This window comes from Dama dama, chromosome 20 (assembly GCF_033118175.1).
Source record: "Dama dama isolate Ldn47 chromosome 20, ASM3311817v1, whole genome shotgun sequence".
In the NCBI taxonomy this organism is placed as follows: Eukaryota; Metazoa; Chordata; class Mammalia; order Artiodactyla; family Cervidae; genus Dama; species Dama dama.
In genome coordinates this window covers 2,172,980-2,190,292 of record NC_083700.1, presented here as the reverse complement: position 1 = coordinate 2,190,292, position 17,313 = coordinate 2,172,980, and the positions used below count along the sequence as shown (strand labels likewise).

Below are 17,313 nucleotides of genomic sequence, written 5' to 3'. Positions count from 1 at the left end.
GAGATATAAAGGGACTGAAACATAGGGTTTGTTATAGAAAGTCAAATAACTAGAATGTGAAGTAGATACTAACGGGTGATGAAGACAGGCCTGTGGGTGTGTGAGGCAGACAGGGAGGCTGAATCCAGGTCATAAGAAAATTTAATGCCAAGTTAGGGGGAGTGTCCAGTTCATCTTTGTATCCCCAGCACCCAAAAGAGTGCCAGATGCACAACAGAAACTCACTGTATACTTGCTGAAGGAATGAAGAAGCTTTAAGGAACCTCCGTGGAGAAATTACACAAGATTTAAAAGCCACTTAGGATTATTTCAAACTTGGGAGAGGCAATTTGACAATATGCACCAAGACTCTTTTAAATACTCCTATCATTTAACCCAGTAATTCTATTTATGGGACTCTGGTTTAAAGTAATAATCCTAAATGAGGGAAAGCTTTATGCATAAAGTTTATTACAATATTGTTTTTAAAAGAAAAAATGGAAATAGTCTAACAACTGGGAAACAAGTTATTGTGTGCCTTTCTCCTGTAGGGTATTTAATATGCTGTCAATAAAATGACGATTATAAAGACGATGTGATTAAGAGGAAAACATATATATTGTTATATTAAGTAAATATAACGAAAACCCTACCAAGACGCACAATTGAAGATAGGGTATGATTATAAATTACGGGAAGGGTGAAAGAGTTTGTCTGGGGGTGGTAACATTTTTTTCTTCTATCCTTCTGTGTATTTTCCCTACTTGTCCTCATTATTTCATTCACTTATCAAATATTTATTGAGAGCCCACTACGTATCAGGTACCGCCCTAGGAATTAGGGGAAACAGCAGTGAATGAAACAGAAATCCTGTCCTCACGAACTTTCACGTTAGTTGGAGAAGACAGAAAATTAACAAGTCAATGAAATGAGTGGTCGGCAAAAAGATAAGGCAACGACAGAGAATAAAATCAACATCATTTACTTTTAGACTTGGAGGGAGGAGATACTCATCCAGGTAAAAAGACCGAATTAGATATCTGAGCAGCGGTAAGAGCGAGAGGCCCGGCGGGCGCCAGCCCGGCAGGCGCCGCTGCAGCCGGGCGGCGGCGGGACGGTGGAGCGCGAGGCAGGCGGGGCTTGTGACGCGAGGGGCGGGGGCCGGAGGCCGCGGAAACGCCGGGCTCGGCTCAGCACCTTCTCTCCGGGCAGGCGCGCGGAGCTGGAAACCAAACACCGCTCTTCCGCGCTCCTGGGGGCGGGGCAGACGGGAGGAGACCGCGTCGCCGGAGCCGAAGCCTGCGTGGAGTTGTGTTTTCGGTTGCCGGTCGCTGTGGCCCAGACGTCTGAGGTCGGGCTGATACGTGGGGAGCAATGGCGACCTTTGTGAGCGAGCTGGAGGCGGCGAAGAAGAACTTGAGCGAGGCCCTGGGGGACAACGTGAAACAGTAAGAACTCCCCAGACGCAGCCTCCGCGTCTCTGCGCGGGCGCTCCCCCGGCCTCTGGCTGCCCACCCGCCGTGGCGTGAGTCCGCGCGGCCGCTGGGCCTGTGCGCCTCTCGCGTCGTGGGCTGTGGGGCTGTGGGTTTTTCCGGCGGGCGCCGGCGGGCAGCCCCGACTCACCCGGCTGGAGGGGCCGCCCTCCCCGGTTTGCTCGGGACCCGGGCGGGCGCCTTCCCCCGAGGCTCTGTCCTGGGTGGGGCGAGCTAGGCGCACTCCACGCCTTCACGCCCAAGGGCCTGTTGGGCGGGTGCGGCCAGGGCGCGGGGCGCGGGACGCGCGTGGCTGAGCAGCGGCCTAGCCCGAGCCGGCGCGTCTCTAGGTGGCCCGCTCCCGGAGGGCTTCGTGGAAGCGGAGGCTTATCGAGCTCAGGTGTGGTGCAGGAGCTGTGGGTAAGACATGGAAAGCAGTTTCGGAAGGCAGACAGACCCTCCGGTGAAACAGTCACTGAACACTGCTGCAGTTACAGTGAAGATAGCAGTAGCGAACATTCATTGAACACCTCTTAAGCGCCCTAGATGTCCTATCTCATCTAATCCTCGCAACAGAGATGTGAGGTAGGTACAGTTATCTCTCCCGTTTCATAGATGAGAGGACAGAGATCTTAACTCTTCAAAAGTCGTGGCAGTATTGGGGCCCTCGTGTCTGATTTCTCGCTCTGAAACCTTACTGGGGGGTTGCAAAGGATCCCAGAAGCTCCCAGACAGACTTTCCACCCAGGTTATGGCAGGGGATCGAGTACATAATCGGGTCAGAATCGCCGAAATGGCTGAGTGTAAAATCAGTAACTCAGACAAAGCCAGAGACACAGAAGGAGCCCTGCGAAGTACAAGGACAAATTTGGAAATTTTCAACACAGTATGATTACATGTTTATTTTTCTAAAATATTAGAAGCAAATTTTAAACGTTTAAGATTATAATGCCTGTGTTATTGCTGCTAGATGATTTTTGTGATATTCTATACGTTTTGCAGTACTCAGTAGACACTCACTTTGAAATGTTTCTAGAGGTGCAAGCTGTTTGGGGGATACTTTCTTTTTCTCCACTCTCTCTCCTTCTCATCTTTTTATTTTTTTATTATAACTGAATTGAAGTTACTTAACTTGGATGTCATACATGAGTTTTGGTTTTTCCTTCTTGTGAAATTTTGATGTGGCAGTCTACTTTGTGTCTTACCAAGATATACAGAATTCCCATGTAAGACTTCTTGGAACACTGATGGACTAAATGGAATAATTAAAAACAAAATATAATTTTTAAAGATTATTTTAGTATTAGGAACAGTAATAAATCAAACTAGAAACACCAGAATTAAAATTTAATAATCTGTTATTTTGGGCGTAATTATTTAATTTTTTATAAACATTAATTGACTCCCAAAGATAGAATATTTTTACCTGAAGTTGTAGTTTAATATGCATGTTGACTTTCTCCTTCCTTGCTTACTTAATTAAAAATTCTTAATTATTTTAATGAGTAAAATTGACAGCCTTTACCATCATTAATTACTGTAGCTTATTTTTGTAATACTGGCTGCTAAAATTTACACTTTTTAAGCACGATAGACTTGTCACTCTTATATTTATGATGCCTACAAATATTTGAAAGTGAATGTTTTCATGCTGCAGTAAACTTGGCTTGTGTGTATAATTGACTGATTAGATGCAGTGATGCCCTCTGTGATCCCACCCTTCTCACACAGGTCACCAGAAATGTTGAAGTTAGTGTTTCCTATTTTGGTCTTTAAAGGTCAATGCTGGCTATCAGATGTTTTGTCAAATACAGATGCCAAAGCTAAATTTGGTGCATCTGTAGCTGAATCTCCATTAAGAATGCAATCAAAATATACCTTTGTGCAAGGAAGAGTTAGTGGTACAGTGTTGTTCTCTATTTATGTTTTCCATGGTCTTTTTTCCCCTCTGCTCCTTAAAAAGTGCTTCTTGGTTGAGCAGTCTGTCCTACCATATTTTCTCACATATCCTGCTTGAGTAGTTTTTCTTGGTTTGTACAGCCTGACCGTTTGAATGCGGTTCTTGTTCATGGATAAGATACGTCAGGTATGTAAGGACCTCATGCATGAGTTCCTAGTTGGTGCTGTTGTCCTCATGTCCTTTATGCCAGGCTGTCTGCGCATGTCAGCTTCTGGAAAGACATGAGCTTTGCTAGCTTACTCACTTTGTATAGTACTCAGTAGAGTGTCGGGTTCAAATGAGTGCTTAGTTTTTGGGATGATTTAGCCATATGTTATTTAATTTTCCCCAGGTATCTGCAGTGCTTCCTAGTCTGACTCATTTATACTCAACACCCATTATCCTCACCTGCATAGAGGCTGGCTTACTTTGTTTTTCTTATTTTTAAGGAAAACAATCAGTTGTCCATGGCTATACAACGAGTTAATACAGGGACCAGGATTGGGAAGTGAGTCTTCAACTTGATAGCCAGTGCTGGCTATTTGGGCTATAAAGTTTGAAAAGATAGATAGCATCAGGTTGGCAGAGTCTTGTCTTCACTTCAAGTATGAAGTATTTGAAGCTATCCTTTCTTGAAAATGGGAACACAGGGTTTTTAAACAGTGAAGTTTTTCTCATGGTACTCTCCTCTTTTGTTGTATGGGATAGGAAAAGACTTTTTTGCTTTTCTGTGGTACTTTATTTCACTTTTAAATTGTTCTTGTCTTTAAAAAGGCAGGGGAATCATCTAAGTGTTTGCTGTTGGGAAGGTATTATTGATTAATGAATTTGACTCAGGTGAAATGTTGTGCCAGGTTCTAGAACTAAACTTGTTTTGCTGTTGAATGAAATGGGTCTTGGGAAACTTTAAGTCTCCATTAAAGTTACGAATTTTCCCCGGCGGGGTTGGGGTGGGGAGTACAGAAACTCAAACAATTTCATATATATAGTTAGCCAAACTTAAGCTGATCTGTGTATAGGACAGCAGGAGAAACTGCCATGGGTATAATGGCAGTGAGAGCATTAAACTGTCTTGTTTAGGACTCTGTTTTGTTGTTAGAAACTCAAATGAGCATTACAAAGTAGCTAATCGAGAATTGAAAGTTACTGTAAAACATGTACTAAGTAATTAATCAGTCCTGCTTCATGAATGAGGAGTAGCTTGCTTAAGCATTAAAACAAGGGGTGTGGATGTGAAAAATCAAGTATTTTACTCCTATTTTTAATAATGTTGTTAAGGTATAAAAGATTGGATCCTTTTTTTCTACCAGTCAACTAGTAATTTTTATGATTAGTGGTTGTTTTTCACTTTTAAAAAACCACTAAGTTTCTCTTATGCTTAGGTATTTTTCTTTGTGGCAAGTTATTTTAGAAGCCCGTTCAACCAGATGGAGTAAAATTTGAGTTCAGTTGAGGGAAAAGGTCACCCAGAGTCCATATTAATGTACACTCCTTAATCTGTAAAACACAACAAACTTTAAAATATAAAGCTTTCTCAAAATTGAGGTATAAATGACAGACAACTTTTCGTTAGTCTCAGGGGTACAATATTAATGCTTCAAGATTTGTGTATATATTTCAGTGTGGCACCACAAGAAGTCTAGTTCATGTCTCTCATCATACATAGTTAAAACATTATTTTTTTCTTGTGATGAGAACTTTTAATACATTATTGACTGGGGGATTTTGTAGAAACTAACACCCATGACCATCAATTTGTTATGTAAGTGAATATTGAAACACTCTGGTCAGTAATATTCAGGTTAACAAAAGACTTATTGATACGTCTTTGGGCAGTAAGTTGTTAAGATCTACTCTCAGCAGCTTTCAAATATGCAATATTTGACAACTTTAATAATATTTAAAATAATTTTAAGTGTATTTTTCTGGGGAGTAGGTCCTTTAGAAAGGCAGCCGCGAGGAAGGAAAGGTATAGCTGTGGTTTTTAGCTGGTTGACTTATAGGTCAGACTCTGTGACTACCGCTCAGTCCCTTTTAGGGAGGACTTTCCTCTTCTGATGGTATTCTGACTCCTCAGTAGCTTAAACAACTGATTTATATTCTCACCATTCCAGAGTCTAGAAGTCTGACATCAGGGTGTGAGCAGGGTTGTTGTTTTCTGAGGCCTCTCCCATTGGCTGTTGCCTGCTGTCTCTTGTCTGTATCCTAATCCCTTCTTATAAGGACACCAGTCTCATTGGGTTAGGGCCTACCCTGATGCCTCCAGTTCAGTTCAGTTCAGTCGCTCCGTCATGTCTGACTCTTTGCGACCCCATGGACTGCAGCACGCCAGGCTTCCCTGTCCCATCACCAACTCCCAGAGCTTACTCAAACTCATGTCCATTGAGTTGGTGATGCCATCCAACCATCTCATCCTCTGTCGTCCCCTTCTCCTCCTGCCTTCAATCTTTCCCAGCATCACAGTCTTTTCCAGTAAGTCAGCTCTTTGCATCAGGTGGCTAAAGTATTGGAGTTTCAGCTTCAACATCAGTCCTTCCAATGAGCACCCAGGACTGATCTCCTTTAGGATGGACTGGTTGGATCTCCTTGCAGTCCAAGGGACTCTCAAGAGTCTTCTCCAACACCACTGTTCACAAGCATCAATTCTTCGGTGCTCAGCTTTGTTTATAGTCCAACTCTCACATCCATACATGACCACTGGAAAAACCATGGCCTTGACTAGACGGACCTTTGTTGACAAAGTAATGTCTCTTCTTTTTAATATGCTGTCTAGGTTGGTCATAGCTTTTCTACCAAGGAGCAAGCGTCTTTTAATTTCATGGCTGCAGGCACTATCTGCAGTGATTTCGGAGCGCCCAAAAATAAAATCTGTCACTGTTTCCAATGTTTCCCTATCTGTTTGCCATGAAGTGATGGGACTGGATGGCATGATCTTAGTTTTTTGAATGTTGAGCTTTAAGCCAAGTTTTTCAGTCTTCTCTTTCTCTTTCATCAAGAGGCTCTTTTAGTTCTTCTTCACTTTCCGCCATAAGGGTGGTGTCATCTGCATATCTGAGGTTATTGATATTTCTCCTGGTAATTTTGATTCCAGCTTCTGCTTCATCCAGTCCAGCATTTCTCATGATAATACTCTGCATATAAGTTAAATAAGCAGGTTACATAATTACCTCTTTGAAGGCCCTGTCACGTTCTGTGGTACTAGGGGTTAGGGATTCAACATATGAATTTGGGGGGAAACACAACTCAGTCCATAACATTAAGGAATGCAGAATTTCCTTCTTTCCCTGGGAGTTGAGGGAGATAAGGTGAACTTGGGGAAGAAGCAAAACCTGAGGTTCTTAATATTGCTTCTGCCTCTGCAGATACTGGGCTAACTTAAAGTTGTGGTTCAAGCAGAAGATCAGCAAAGAAGAGTTTGACCTTGAAGCTCATAGACTTCTCACACAGGATAATGGTAAAATAATCTGGGGAGTTATTTTATGGTTCCGAAGTTTTCCCAGATCTGCAATAAATTAAGTTAAATTTTTTTTTTTTTGGTTTTCGTAGTATGTAAGGTCATTTAAATAATGTGGATATTTAAAAGTAAATGTAAAGAATGGCAGAGTAGGGGATATCCAAAGTCTTTAAAAACTAGACTAAAACAGTGGGTTCCTTATGTTGTAAATATTGTGTACTTGACTTGTGACAATCTTCCCTTTTTCAGTCCATTCTCACAACGATTTCCTCCTGGCTATTCTCACGCGTTGTCAGATTTTGGTGTCTACACCAGGTAAGGGAGTGGAAATAACCTCTAGGGATGTCAGTCAGCAAAGCCACAAACTCTGGGCTTATTACTAGGCTCTGGCTGCCTTTAACAGACGTGTTTGCAAATGAAATGTTCTTTGAACTGCTTAGAAGACACATTTTATTATAAAGTGTTGATTCTTTTATAGGACCTTTTTAAAGCAGGTAATTTCACTGTCCTTCTATTGACTTTTGGGCTTTACTGGGTTTCAGTTACTTAAGTAAACCAGAGGTGAGGAGGCGAGTAGTTAGTCAGGAGGAAGAAGCTGAGGAGAGTGAAGAGAGGGCAATTTGGTGGTTAGAAGAGGTTTACCAGAGATGTATGGAGGATGAACCAGGCGGAGGAGAAACCACAGCATATGTTGAGAACTTGGATTTTCCTATTCTTAATTCAATGAGATATTAGCACCTGGAAGGTTAAGTGCTTCAGCCTGTGTTTGGCAAACTATCGTGGAGAACAAAGGTAGAGAATAGCAGCGAAGTAGGGAAGGAAGTGCATGGAAGTGTGTCATGAAGTGCATGAAGTCTGTCACTTCAACCTAAGAAAATGAGTATAGACAGAATGATTTTTTGCCCCTAGTTTTTTGGAGGTTTAAGTGGTACAAGTCACCTCTTTCAATCTTATTTTAATCAGTTAGTCAAAACCAAATAAATACGTTAGAAATTTTCCTCATGGTAAAGCTTATCCATGGGCTCTTGTATTTTCAGGTACTGTTGGTTTTTGTTGTTTCTTTTAAAGGGCCTGTGGTGATTCTAATGGTCATTTATTAAAAGCCCATGTTTGTCTAGGGAAAGTGGAGTCACTCTGTCGTGTCTGACCCCTTGCGACCCCATGGATAGTAGTAGCCTACCGGGCTCCTCCGTCCGTGGGATTTTCCAGACAAGACTGCTAGAGTGGCTGCCATTTCCTTCTCCAGGGTTCCCCCCACCCGGGGATCGAACCCAGGTCTCCTGCATTGCAGACAGGCACTTTACCATCTGAGCCACCAGGGAAACGCCTTTTATCTAGAAATGGCTAGTATTTTGTATCATCTCCCTCTGCCAATCTCTGTTGTAAGATCAAGAATTCAGATAAGATATCCTAAAGGCCTGTTCTTCACACTCAAGAGAAGTTACTGTTGGTGGGAAGAGTGGTAAAGAGTGTTTATTTATGGAGGTTGGTGTTAGAGCAGGGGGGCTGCTCTCCACCCCTCACCATACCCCTTGCTGCACATTCTCCACTGTGTCTGATGTTTAATTTAAATAGAAGTGGACTTTTGCCTCTTAGATCATAAAGATAATCCACTCTACTGTTTAAAATTTAATTTGATCAGAAAAGCGAACATTTTGTGAGGACGGATCTTACTTTTTAGGTAGATATATTCTGAAGTGCCAGACACCCAAAAGATTCAGTGGGACGACTGGAATTAAAAACTTTGGTTGATAGGAGTTAGGAGACTTGGGTTCAAGTTTAAGTTTTGTCACTAGCTTATATTAGGTGATGTATTTAATTATTGAATGTTGTTAGCTTCCATGAGACAGTAATATCTACCACACATGGATATTAAAAAAAGCAGGTGAAAGAACATGTAAAATTTCTCTTAAAAATAAATGCCAATAGAATATGAAGTGATACTAGTATAGGTGGCTGATTTTAATTAAAGCCTTTGATACTCTTGAATGTTTGTTGTTGGTTGTTTAAAAATAAATGAAGATACATTGGAATTTAAGAGATTATTTCTCCATCAAACATCCAAAATATCTTTCCTTAAAATATTTGTTGGAGACGATTTCTACTAAAAGTATAATATAGAAGTATAATTTTTTTGTGTGTTGATAATTGTGGTCAAATTGCTTACTATTTCTCTAAGCCAGTCAAGAAAGATGGTTTTAATAATGTTATTTGTTGACTACTAACAGCTGGGTCCTAGACACTTTATGTGCATTGTCTTTTTTCTTAAAAGTATTCTTTGAGATATTTTTTTCAAGTGTATGTGTAACTTTGGTTTTTTTGTTTGTTTAGCTTGGTCTTTCTTACCATGTTACAGGTTACTATCAAATGTCTGTTAATTTGTATTTAAGAATGAAGCATAAAACTGCCTGGAGGTTGCCCTTTAGAGTGACAGGAGGCCTGTCTAACAGCTGTTAGAGTGGGGCTGTGCTCGAGGGTGCCAGCACCCATACCAGCTACCTTAGTAAAGCCAGGACATCTTGTTTTATTTTGACTAGAGAAGGGTTCTCCATTCCCCTTTCCTTTCGCCTGTCACATGCACCTCAGTACGCACAGGAGTGAGCGGGCGGGTCTGGCTGCATGGACTCGGAAGGGCCTGCATTGATTTACTGCTGTGCTCCGGTTGTCTTTGAAATTCTTAACTTTTGATCAGGGGACCCATCTTTTTTGTGTTGTACTGAGCTCAGTCCTGGACGTGAGGGAAGGCATTTGTATAGATGACTTTTCAATATAGATACTCCATTAATCTTGTTTTTAGCCGTACTGTCCCTCCTGCTTTCCACTGGACTCACCGACAAATTCCGATTCTTTATGGATGTCTACTGGTTCGGTTAACTGAGTTCCACCTATTTGCCAGGCTTGCCTAGCTTAGGTCATAGCTCCCATGTGTCCACTTTGTAAGTTGGCTCCTTTTTAGCCTATCCTTGGAATTTGGTGAGATCTCATCTTGGTCTGCCACTCATTTTCCTTTTAATCTCTGTTGTGGATGTGCCATTTACTTTTTTCTACTGTTGTTTTTAGTAGGATCTTGAAAGAGAGAGGAGACACATACATGTGCTCAGTTTGCTATCTTGAACTAGAAAATTCTGTCCTGCTTTTATAATATTACTGCTACTATTAAGCAAACAAGCACCCCATAGACAATTAAAAACGTGAAAAACAAATTTGTCTTCCTTAAAGAACAATTTTGGTTACAACTAGGAAAAAAAAAGTGATTTGAGAGAATTTGAAGTTTTGTTTAGAGAAGCAGAAAGAGATCTGAATTTAAGCATTTATTGTTTATTTCCATCATTTGAGCATCTCATACTTCTTTAACCCAAAGTGAAAACAAACTTAACAGTTATCAGTTGTCGTTCTTTTTTCTTATGATTGTTATTTTTCTGTCTCATAGAGGGTGCTGGGTCTTTACCCTGGACAGGGGGTTCTGCAGCCAAACCTGGAAAACCAAAGGGAAAGAAAAAGCTTTCTTCTGTTCGTCAGAAATTTGATGTAGGTGGTTCTTCAGTAGATCTTGGTAATGACTGATTTAAGAACTGTTGTGATGGAACTGGCTTTAGTTTTTTAATGAATATTACAATTCTGGTAGGAAAGTTGAAAAAAGGTGAAGAGAAAAAGATGTTATTTGGGGAGGAAAAGATGTTATTGAATTTGAAATTGGGACTCAATCTTTGAAACCCTCTTTACCAAAGTGTCTGAATTTTTATACTTCTAGTTTGTTATTGCATAATTATTAATATGTTTTCATTAGTATATAATGATTTTTCAGTGATTTCAAGAACTATACCTGTGTCCTTTTCCCTCTAAAATATCTTTGGGAATGAATAATGTTACTCAGATTGAAGACTTCTGTTCCAAGGGTCCAGGAGGTCTAGAGGCCTCCAGCAGGACCTTCGTGATGCCCTGGTAAACCTTGAGCCTTCTGGGGATCCTCAGAGAAGTCTTGAAGGCATCGGACTATGAAATTTGTAAACATTTTAGAATAACTTGCTTTTTCAGGTTTATATCCAGGGAACAAAGTTTCCCAAAAGTATCCCTTTTATAGATTTGATTGGGTACTTTACTGATTAACATCAGCAAGCATGTATTGACTTCTAATTTTTGCTCTATGTTTTATATCAATAATATTCGATCTGGAGGGCATCAGCATCTCGAGAGGCGTACTTGCTTTAAAAAAGCATGTTTGATATAAAACAGTTTTATACTTGAAAAATGGAAAAGCAAGTTGCTTTTATAATACAGACTTCAAATAGGACAAGCCATATTTGCTACAAAATCTAGTGAGCTGGACTTAAGCTAAAGCTACAGGGGCATATCTCCTACTAATGGTGGAGAATATAAATGTGCTATCAGTATCTCCCAGAGCAAGGCTGGGGTTATATAAGTGGAAAAGATTGGGAAAGGCTATTTTTTAAAAAACTAATGACTGTCTTAAAAAGATTCTGTGTTGAGAATTGTTAGTGGAATATAATGTAACTGAAGAGTTATACTACCCTACATTATCTTGGAATATTTGTTATTAGATCTGTTATGTTGGTAACAGAAATTACCAATTTTCTGAAACATTCACTGTATATTTCTGCTTTTAGAATCTGCTTACTTACAAGTGTACTTAAAATGTTTTGACTTGTTTGAAAGTAGTTTTATATCTTCTCTTTCTCCCCATTCGTTATTTTTAGCACAGAGCCATATATTCTGTGATTACTAAGGAATTAATTAAATAGAATAAACTACTGTGCATACTACTACTATTCCCCTAAACTCATGTCTTCATTATTAATATGTAATGGTTGTGAATCTGTGATTGTTTGTGCATGAGTTACTTTTTTTTAAACTCTTGTGGTTTAGTTTTGATGGCATTAATTTGTAGGATCTCAGGTCCAATTCATTGGTTACTTTTGTTTGTGTCTTATTACTTGTCATGTAATGAATAATTGTGAAAAGTTTTCTTACCTATAGCATAGATTCCAGCCTCAAAATCCCCTCTCAGGAGCCCAGCAGTTTGTGGCAAAGGATCCCCAGGATGACGATGACTTGAAACTTTGTTCCCACACAATGATGCTTCCTACTCGGGGTCAGCTTGAAGGGAGAATGATAGTGACTGCTTACGAACACGGGCTGGACAATGTCACCGAGGAGGCTGTCTCAGCTGTGGTCTACGCGGTGGAGGTTGGTTTGCTGGTGTCAAAAACACTCCTATAGATTGAATGTGGGGCTTGTGTGTGTTATTCAGAGTTAGTACTGCAAGAAAAGAACTAAAATGTAACTCTGATTTCAGAATTGCCTTGCTGAAATTGTTTCCTCTTGAGGGGAGAAACATCACAATCCAAACAGTTGCCTTCAGTTAACAGACTAAGCTTTTCAGAAACGTTACTGGTGGCATAACACTTTTGATGTTTAACTTGTCAACACGGGGAGAGTTTTTAAGCAAAAAATTGAGATTGAGAATCCTAAAGATTAAAATCACTTGATTTTGCTGTGGTACAGCATTTGGAGAGCATTACTAGGTGTGGTGTCTGAACCGTGGGATTGTCTCAGCACACTCTTCCATTCATTAATTTTACTCATTCAGTTACTAGACAAAACTTCCACTGGGGTCTACACAGGTACTGACAGGTGACGTTGGGTCTTCCCTTTGGATTCTCTGGGCCTCTCTTTCCTAGCCTGTGCCTCAGATTATAATAGCTATCTCATGAAGTTTTAAGTTACAAAGGGTACCATGGTGTCCTGACATGAGATGGTCTTATTGGTATAGTTGGAATGCCGTGCCCCCTGGCTCTGCTGTCAATAGTGGTAGTCTGGGACTAGTCTGTTCTCACAGACAGTCTCTAACCCTCTCTTAGGCTTCACAAAGGTGAAGAGATGTTAAATACTTAATATCTATTTATTTCCTGTATATATCTGTCTCTTATGTGGCTTTTGAGAGAGCCAGGGTTCTATATATGCAAGGCTTTTAGTAGATTGGGCACTATAACCAACATATTCCTGATCTTAAAACATTTTGTTCCATTTTCAAACAAGCCTCAAGGTAGTTTGCTACTTTAAAAAATTACTTGTTTTTGTACTTACATTTAAAGCTATCTGAAAATAATTTTTGAGAGAGAGGAGCCAATTTAGAGGTACAAAGATTTTAATAAATTTCCGAAGAGCAAGCTTGTCTTAAGTAGAACTGGATAAAAGTAGAACTGACTCTCCCTTCACTCCCTCCTAGACCCGCCCACTCTGGTGTGGCCTGTGGCTTTTTAGGGAGCATTTGTTTGGCTTCAGCACTTGCTTGCCTTTCTCACATCTCCATTCACTCAGTCCCAATAAACATTGTTTGGTCAATGGGAGTTTTATGGTTTGCTTTTAAGAGGAGTTCATGCTATTTTTCATTTTTTTTTCTTGTTTTTACAGAATCACCTTAAAGATATACTGACATCAGTTGTGTCAAGAAGGAAAGCTTACCGATTACGTGATGGTCATTTTAAATATGCCTTTGGTAGTAATGTGACTCCACAGCCATACCTGAAGAATAGTGTAGTAGCTTATAACAGCTTAATAGAAAGGTATATGAAGTTTCTTGTGATTTTTGCATCCATCCTTTCTAGTTGGTTACGCTGCTGCTGCTGCTGCTAAGTCGCTTCAGTCGTGTCTGATTCTGTGCGACCCCATAGACGGCAGCCCACCAGGGTCTGCCATCCCTGGGATTCTCCAGGCAAGAACACTGGAGTGGGTTGCCATTTCCTCCTCCAGTGCATGAAAGTGAAAAGTGAAAGTGAAGTCGCTCAGTCGTGTCCGACTCGTGTGACCCCATGGACTGCAGCCCACCAGGCTCCCCCGTCCATGGGATTCTCCAGGCAAGAGTACTGGAGTGGGGTGCCATTGCCTTCTCCGCTGGTTACGCTACTCTTATGTAATAGACCACCGTTAAATAATTGGTTGTTGAGTTTCTGTGAGTCTAGGGTATGTCTGAGAGCAGTAGTTTTATTTTCTCAAGTTGCTTCCTTGCATAACTGGTGAATTCTTTTGGTGCTCTGTAGATCAGAAGTGAAGTTGTAGAGTTTGGCTGCGGCGTGTGGTTTAACGTGAGCCCCACTATCTCAGGGCGGTGCATCTTGAGGACTCCTGGGGCCGCACCTCCTGGTGGTGGGAGTGGGCCAGTGTCACTCGGAAATGGGGCCTGTGATTGTTAGGTCAAGGTTGGGCTTCTTGATGGTGGGAGGAGGTGCGGTGGGTGTTTCTCCAGGTCCTTATCTGGCGTTTGTTGCTGGAGCTCAAGATGGTGGCCTGGGCTGGGTGTCATCGGTTGCTCTTGGCATCCTCTTGTGCAGATCTGGTCTTTCAGCTCCGATCTCTGGAACCTCTCTGCACTCTACTGTGGGCTCCCAGGACCTCTATGCTGTCCTGAAACATCCCTCTGAGATGACCTGGATTACCTTCCTTTTGTTGTCTCTTTTCAGGGAGAAGAGAGGTAGAAAAAAGTGTGATTGGGAAGGCTGGCTGGAGTGGTGATGGGGAAGAAGTAGCTGGCAGGGAAGGCAGGTGGCGTGATCCTGGTGGGGTGTGAGGCGGGACAGCGGGCAGGGAGCCGCGGCAGACGGTGCTGACGCCGCAGGGGGCCTGCACTGTGCTTGGTTCGTGGCTCTGCAGACCTCGACTCAACTCACGAGGCTCAGTTTGAAGAGCAGCGGCTTAGACTGGGTTCACTGTTTCAGATGGCCACAGGTGAAGGTTTATGTTCTCAGCCTCATTCACGTGTATCTGTTGTGGATTGTTTGTTCTCCTTTGCGAGTCATTCGTCTTGAGGGAGAAACAGCCCCTTGTGTTGGGTGAGTGCTGGAGCAGTGTCTGAGCCTGCCAGGCCTCCGGCCGCCCTCTCTCCCTGCCAGCCTGTCCCTAAGGCTCCTGCTTCGTTCTTGGCCACCTGTTCTCCATCAGGGCTGCCTTTGGCTGGCGCCGAAACCCACGCTCACAGCCCACTTGTGCTTTCCTCCGAGTTCCGTCCTCGCTGTTTGACCTGTGTGTTCTCCAGAGTGGCAGAGCTTATCTCCTACTGTATAATGATACGAAAATCATGCTTGTCTTCCCAGTCATATCTGGGTTCTATTTGGGGAACTTGGCAAAATTTGGATGCGTTTTCTCTACCCCCCTAGTTTTGCCTGTCACTTCTTTTGTGCTTTATCTTCTTTCCTCGCTTGTTATTTTTTGATCCTGTTGTCTTAGTTTCCTCTCCAGGTCAGTCTGCAATTTCATTTTCCTTTAATTAGGGTCTATTATTTTTTTCTACCTAGAAGCTCCTTAAGGGCAGGGAACAATTTTGACTCTGTATCCTGACTTAACAAATATTTTGACACTTGTGGAGGGAGGAGGGCAAGTGCAGTTGCACTGCATTTTATTTGAAACCCCAGAGATGGGCTGCCTTTGAAAATGAAAATTGTAGGTTATTCATGTATACACTGGCTGAAAAATAATTGGATTTCTGGTTCATTTTGAGATATATATTATAAGAAGTTTTCTAGCAGACTGTCCCTGTCCTGGTTGTTCAGTGGTTTCCCTCTTTCTCACTGGGACTGTTTCTGGCACATTTCGTTTTCAGCCCTCCAGCCTTCTCTGCTCCTTGCGCCGGTCAGAACCCAGCGTCCCACCCGCCCCCTGATGATGCTGAGCAGCAGGCCGCGCTCCTGCTGGCGTGTTCTGGGGACACACTGCCTGCGTCTCTGCCTCCAGTGAACATGTACGACCTTTTTGAAGCTTTGCAGGTAACTCTTGGCACCTTAAGGTTTATCTAGATTTATGGATAGGTTCAGAGTTTCTTCAAGTCTACAAAGATAATATTCACTAGCTTTCCCATTTCTTGACTTGTTTTTCAGTTTTTATTGCTATTAAAGTTATTGTTTGTTATTAATACTAGCCTTATTTTCAAATCCTGCTCTCAGGAATCCTTCCTAACTTGCCTCCCCCATTTCTCACCTTTCCGGTGAAAGGAGAAAAAAAAACTCCTTGTTCCCTTATTTCTCCTTCAGAGCCTTGTTATTTCCTTGTTTTTTTGTTATGTTTTGGGTTTTGTTAAGTTTTGGCTCAAAACTTAACAGGTTTGTGTCTTGTGTGTGAGTGTTTTGTTGATATAAACCTTACTTTCATTTTCTATGTACTGAAGTATAATTGGAGACATGCTGATGTTTTTATCCCAGGTACACAGGGAAGTCATTCCTACCCATACCGTTTATGCTCTCAACATTGAAAGGATCATTATGAAACTCTGGCATCCAGATCATGAAGAGCTGCAGCAAGACAAAGTCCATCGCCAGCGCTTGGCAGCCAAGGAGGGGCTTTTGTTCTGCTGAATTAGGATTTGATGGTGTGGGACCCTCAGCAACCTCATTGATTATTGAATTGAACGTTTTGGGGATTCACATTTCAAGACTTAAGTGTATAGTGTACATATAATCTTTCCTATGGAAATGAGACAGTACATTTTGTGTTGCTACTGTGACGCCATTAATATAAATCTGATTTTGATAATGACCCATATCTCTCTTGTGTATGTGTGTGTGTTCCCAATTATGGGACTAGGCACTGAGAAAGTTCTGTGCCTGGAATAGCGATGTTTGGGCATCTGAGCCCTAGTATCCTGTGGTCTTCATGTGAGGTAGGTGACATTCTAGAACAAAGTAGCTGTTATAACTTTGTCTCCACAATCAGGAGGATGTCTGTTTGTTCAGAGACATCATGTATTCTGTATCTGGCAAGTCTAAAATCTCTGCTTTTCTCCTGAAGAACTGTTTTTTCTTAAACTGCTTTTAACAAAGTGTTAAAAGTTGGTTATCTTTGTTAGTCATCAGTTTAGTATACTTTTTTTTGGTGACCAGTTTTAACAGATACAGTTGCCTATTACAATGTCATAGAAAATAAGACTTAGAAATACTATGCTGTTCGATAAGATAAAGTCTCTTCTTTAAAAACCAAATGAGAATAATCTCTTAGGATGTAATTAACTTTATAAAAATATCTTCTCATAATTCCTTTCTTTTAGAGTTGTTAGGCCCAAAGACTTTGATTGGTAGGTTCATCTATTCCTATAGACGTCTTTAAGAAGTTCAGGTAAACATACTGGATTTATACTTGGTTAATTCTCCTGTTCTTGTGAAATATCCTTCCAAACGGCAGTGTTACTAATAACCAAGTTTGTTTCTTAAAAGATATGTTGCTTTTTTTATTCAAGAGATGTTATAGGTAGATACACTAGAATATACAGATGGGTTTAAGTAGGTCTAAATAATATATGTGTAGATAAGTATGTGTGGTTCAATATCTGGATCTGTGCATTTGTTTTTGTATTTTAAATGCAACAAATAAATCTTTTGGGGGAAAACTTACATAACGAATACTGCCTTCAGAAATATGAAGAGCCTTGCTTTATGAGATCTTAGCAGAAACTTTTCAAAAGAATG

General features: G+C 41.2%; 1 protein-coding gene across 1 annotated transcript; it reads left to right on the top strand.

Moving 5' to 3' along the window:
- The first annotated feature begins 1,287 nt into the window (after nucleotides 1-1,287).
- Nucleotides 1,288-16,393, top strand: TADA1 (transcriptional adaptor 1). Its single transcript, XM_061120171.1, has 8 exons — nucleotides 1,288-1,427; nucleotides 6,753-6,844; nucleotides 7,094-7,159; nucleotides 10,275-10,372; nucleotides 11,840-12,049; nucleotides 13,277-13,428; nucleotides 15,459-15,621; nucleotides 16,054-16,393. Exons 1-8 carry the CDS (start codon nucleotides 1,354-1,356, stop codon nucleotides 16,204-16,206), a joined length of 1,008 nt encoding a protein of 335 aa, XP_060976154.1. The 5' UTR covers nucleotides 1,288-1,353; the 3' UTR covers nucleotides 16,207-16,393.
- Nucleotides 16,394-17,313: the final 920 nt, after the last annotated feature.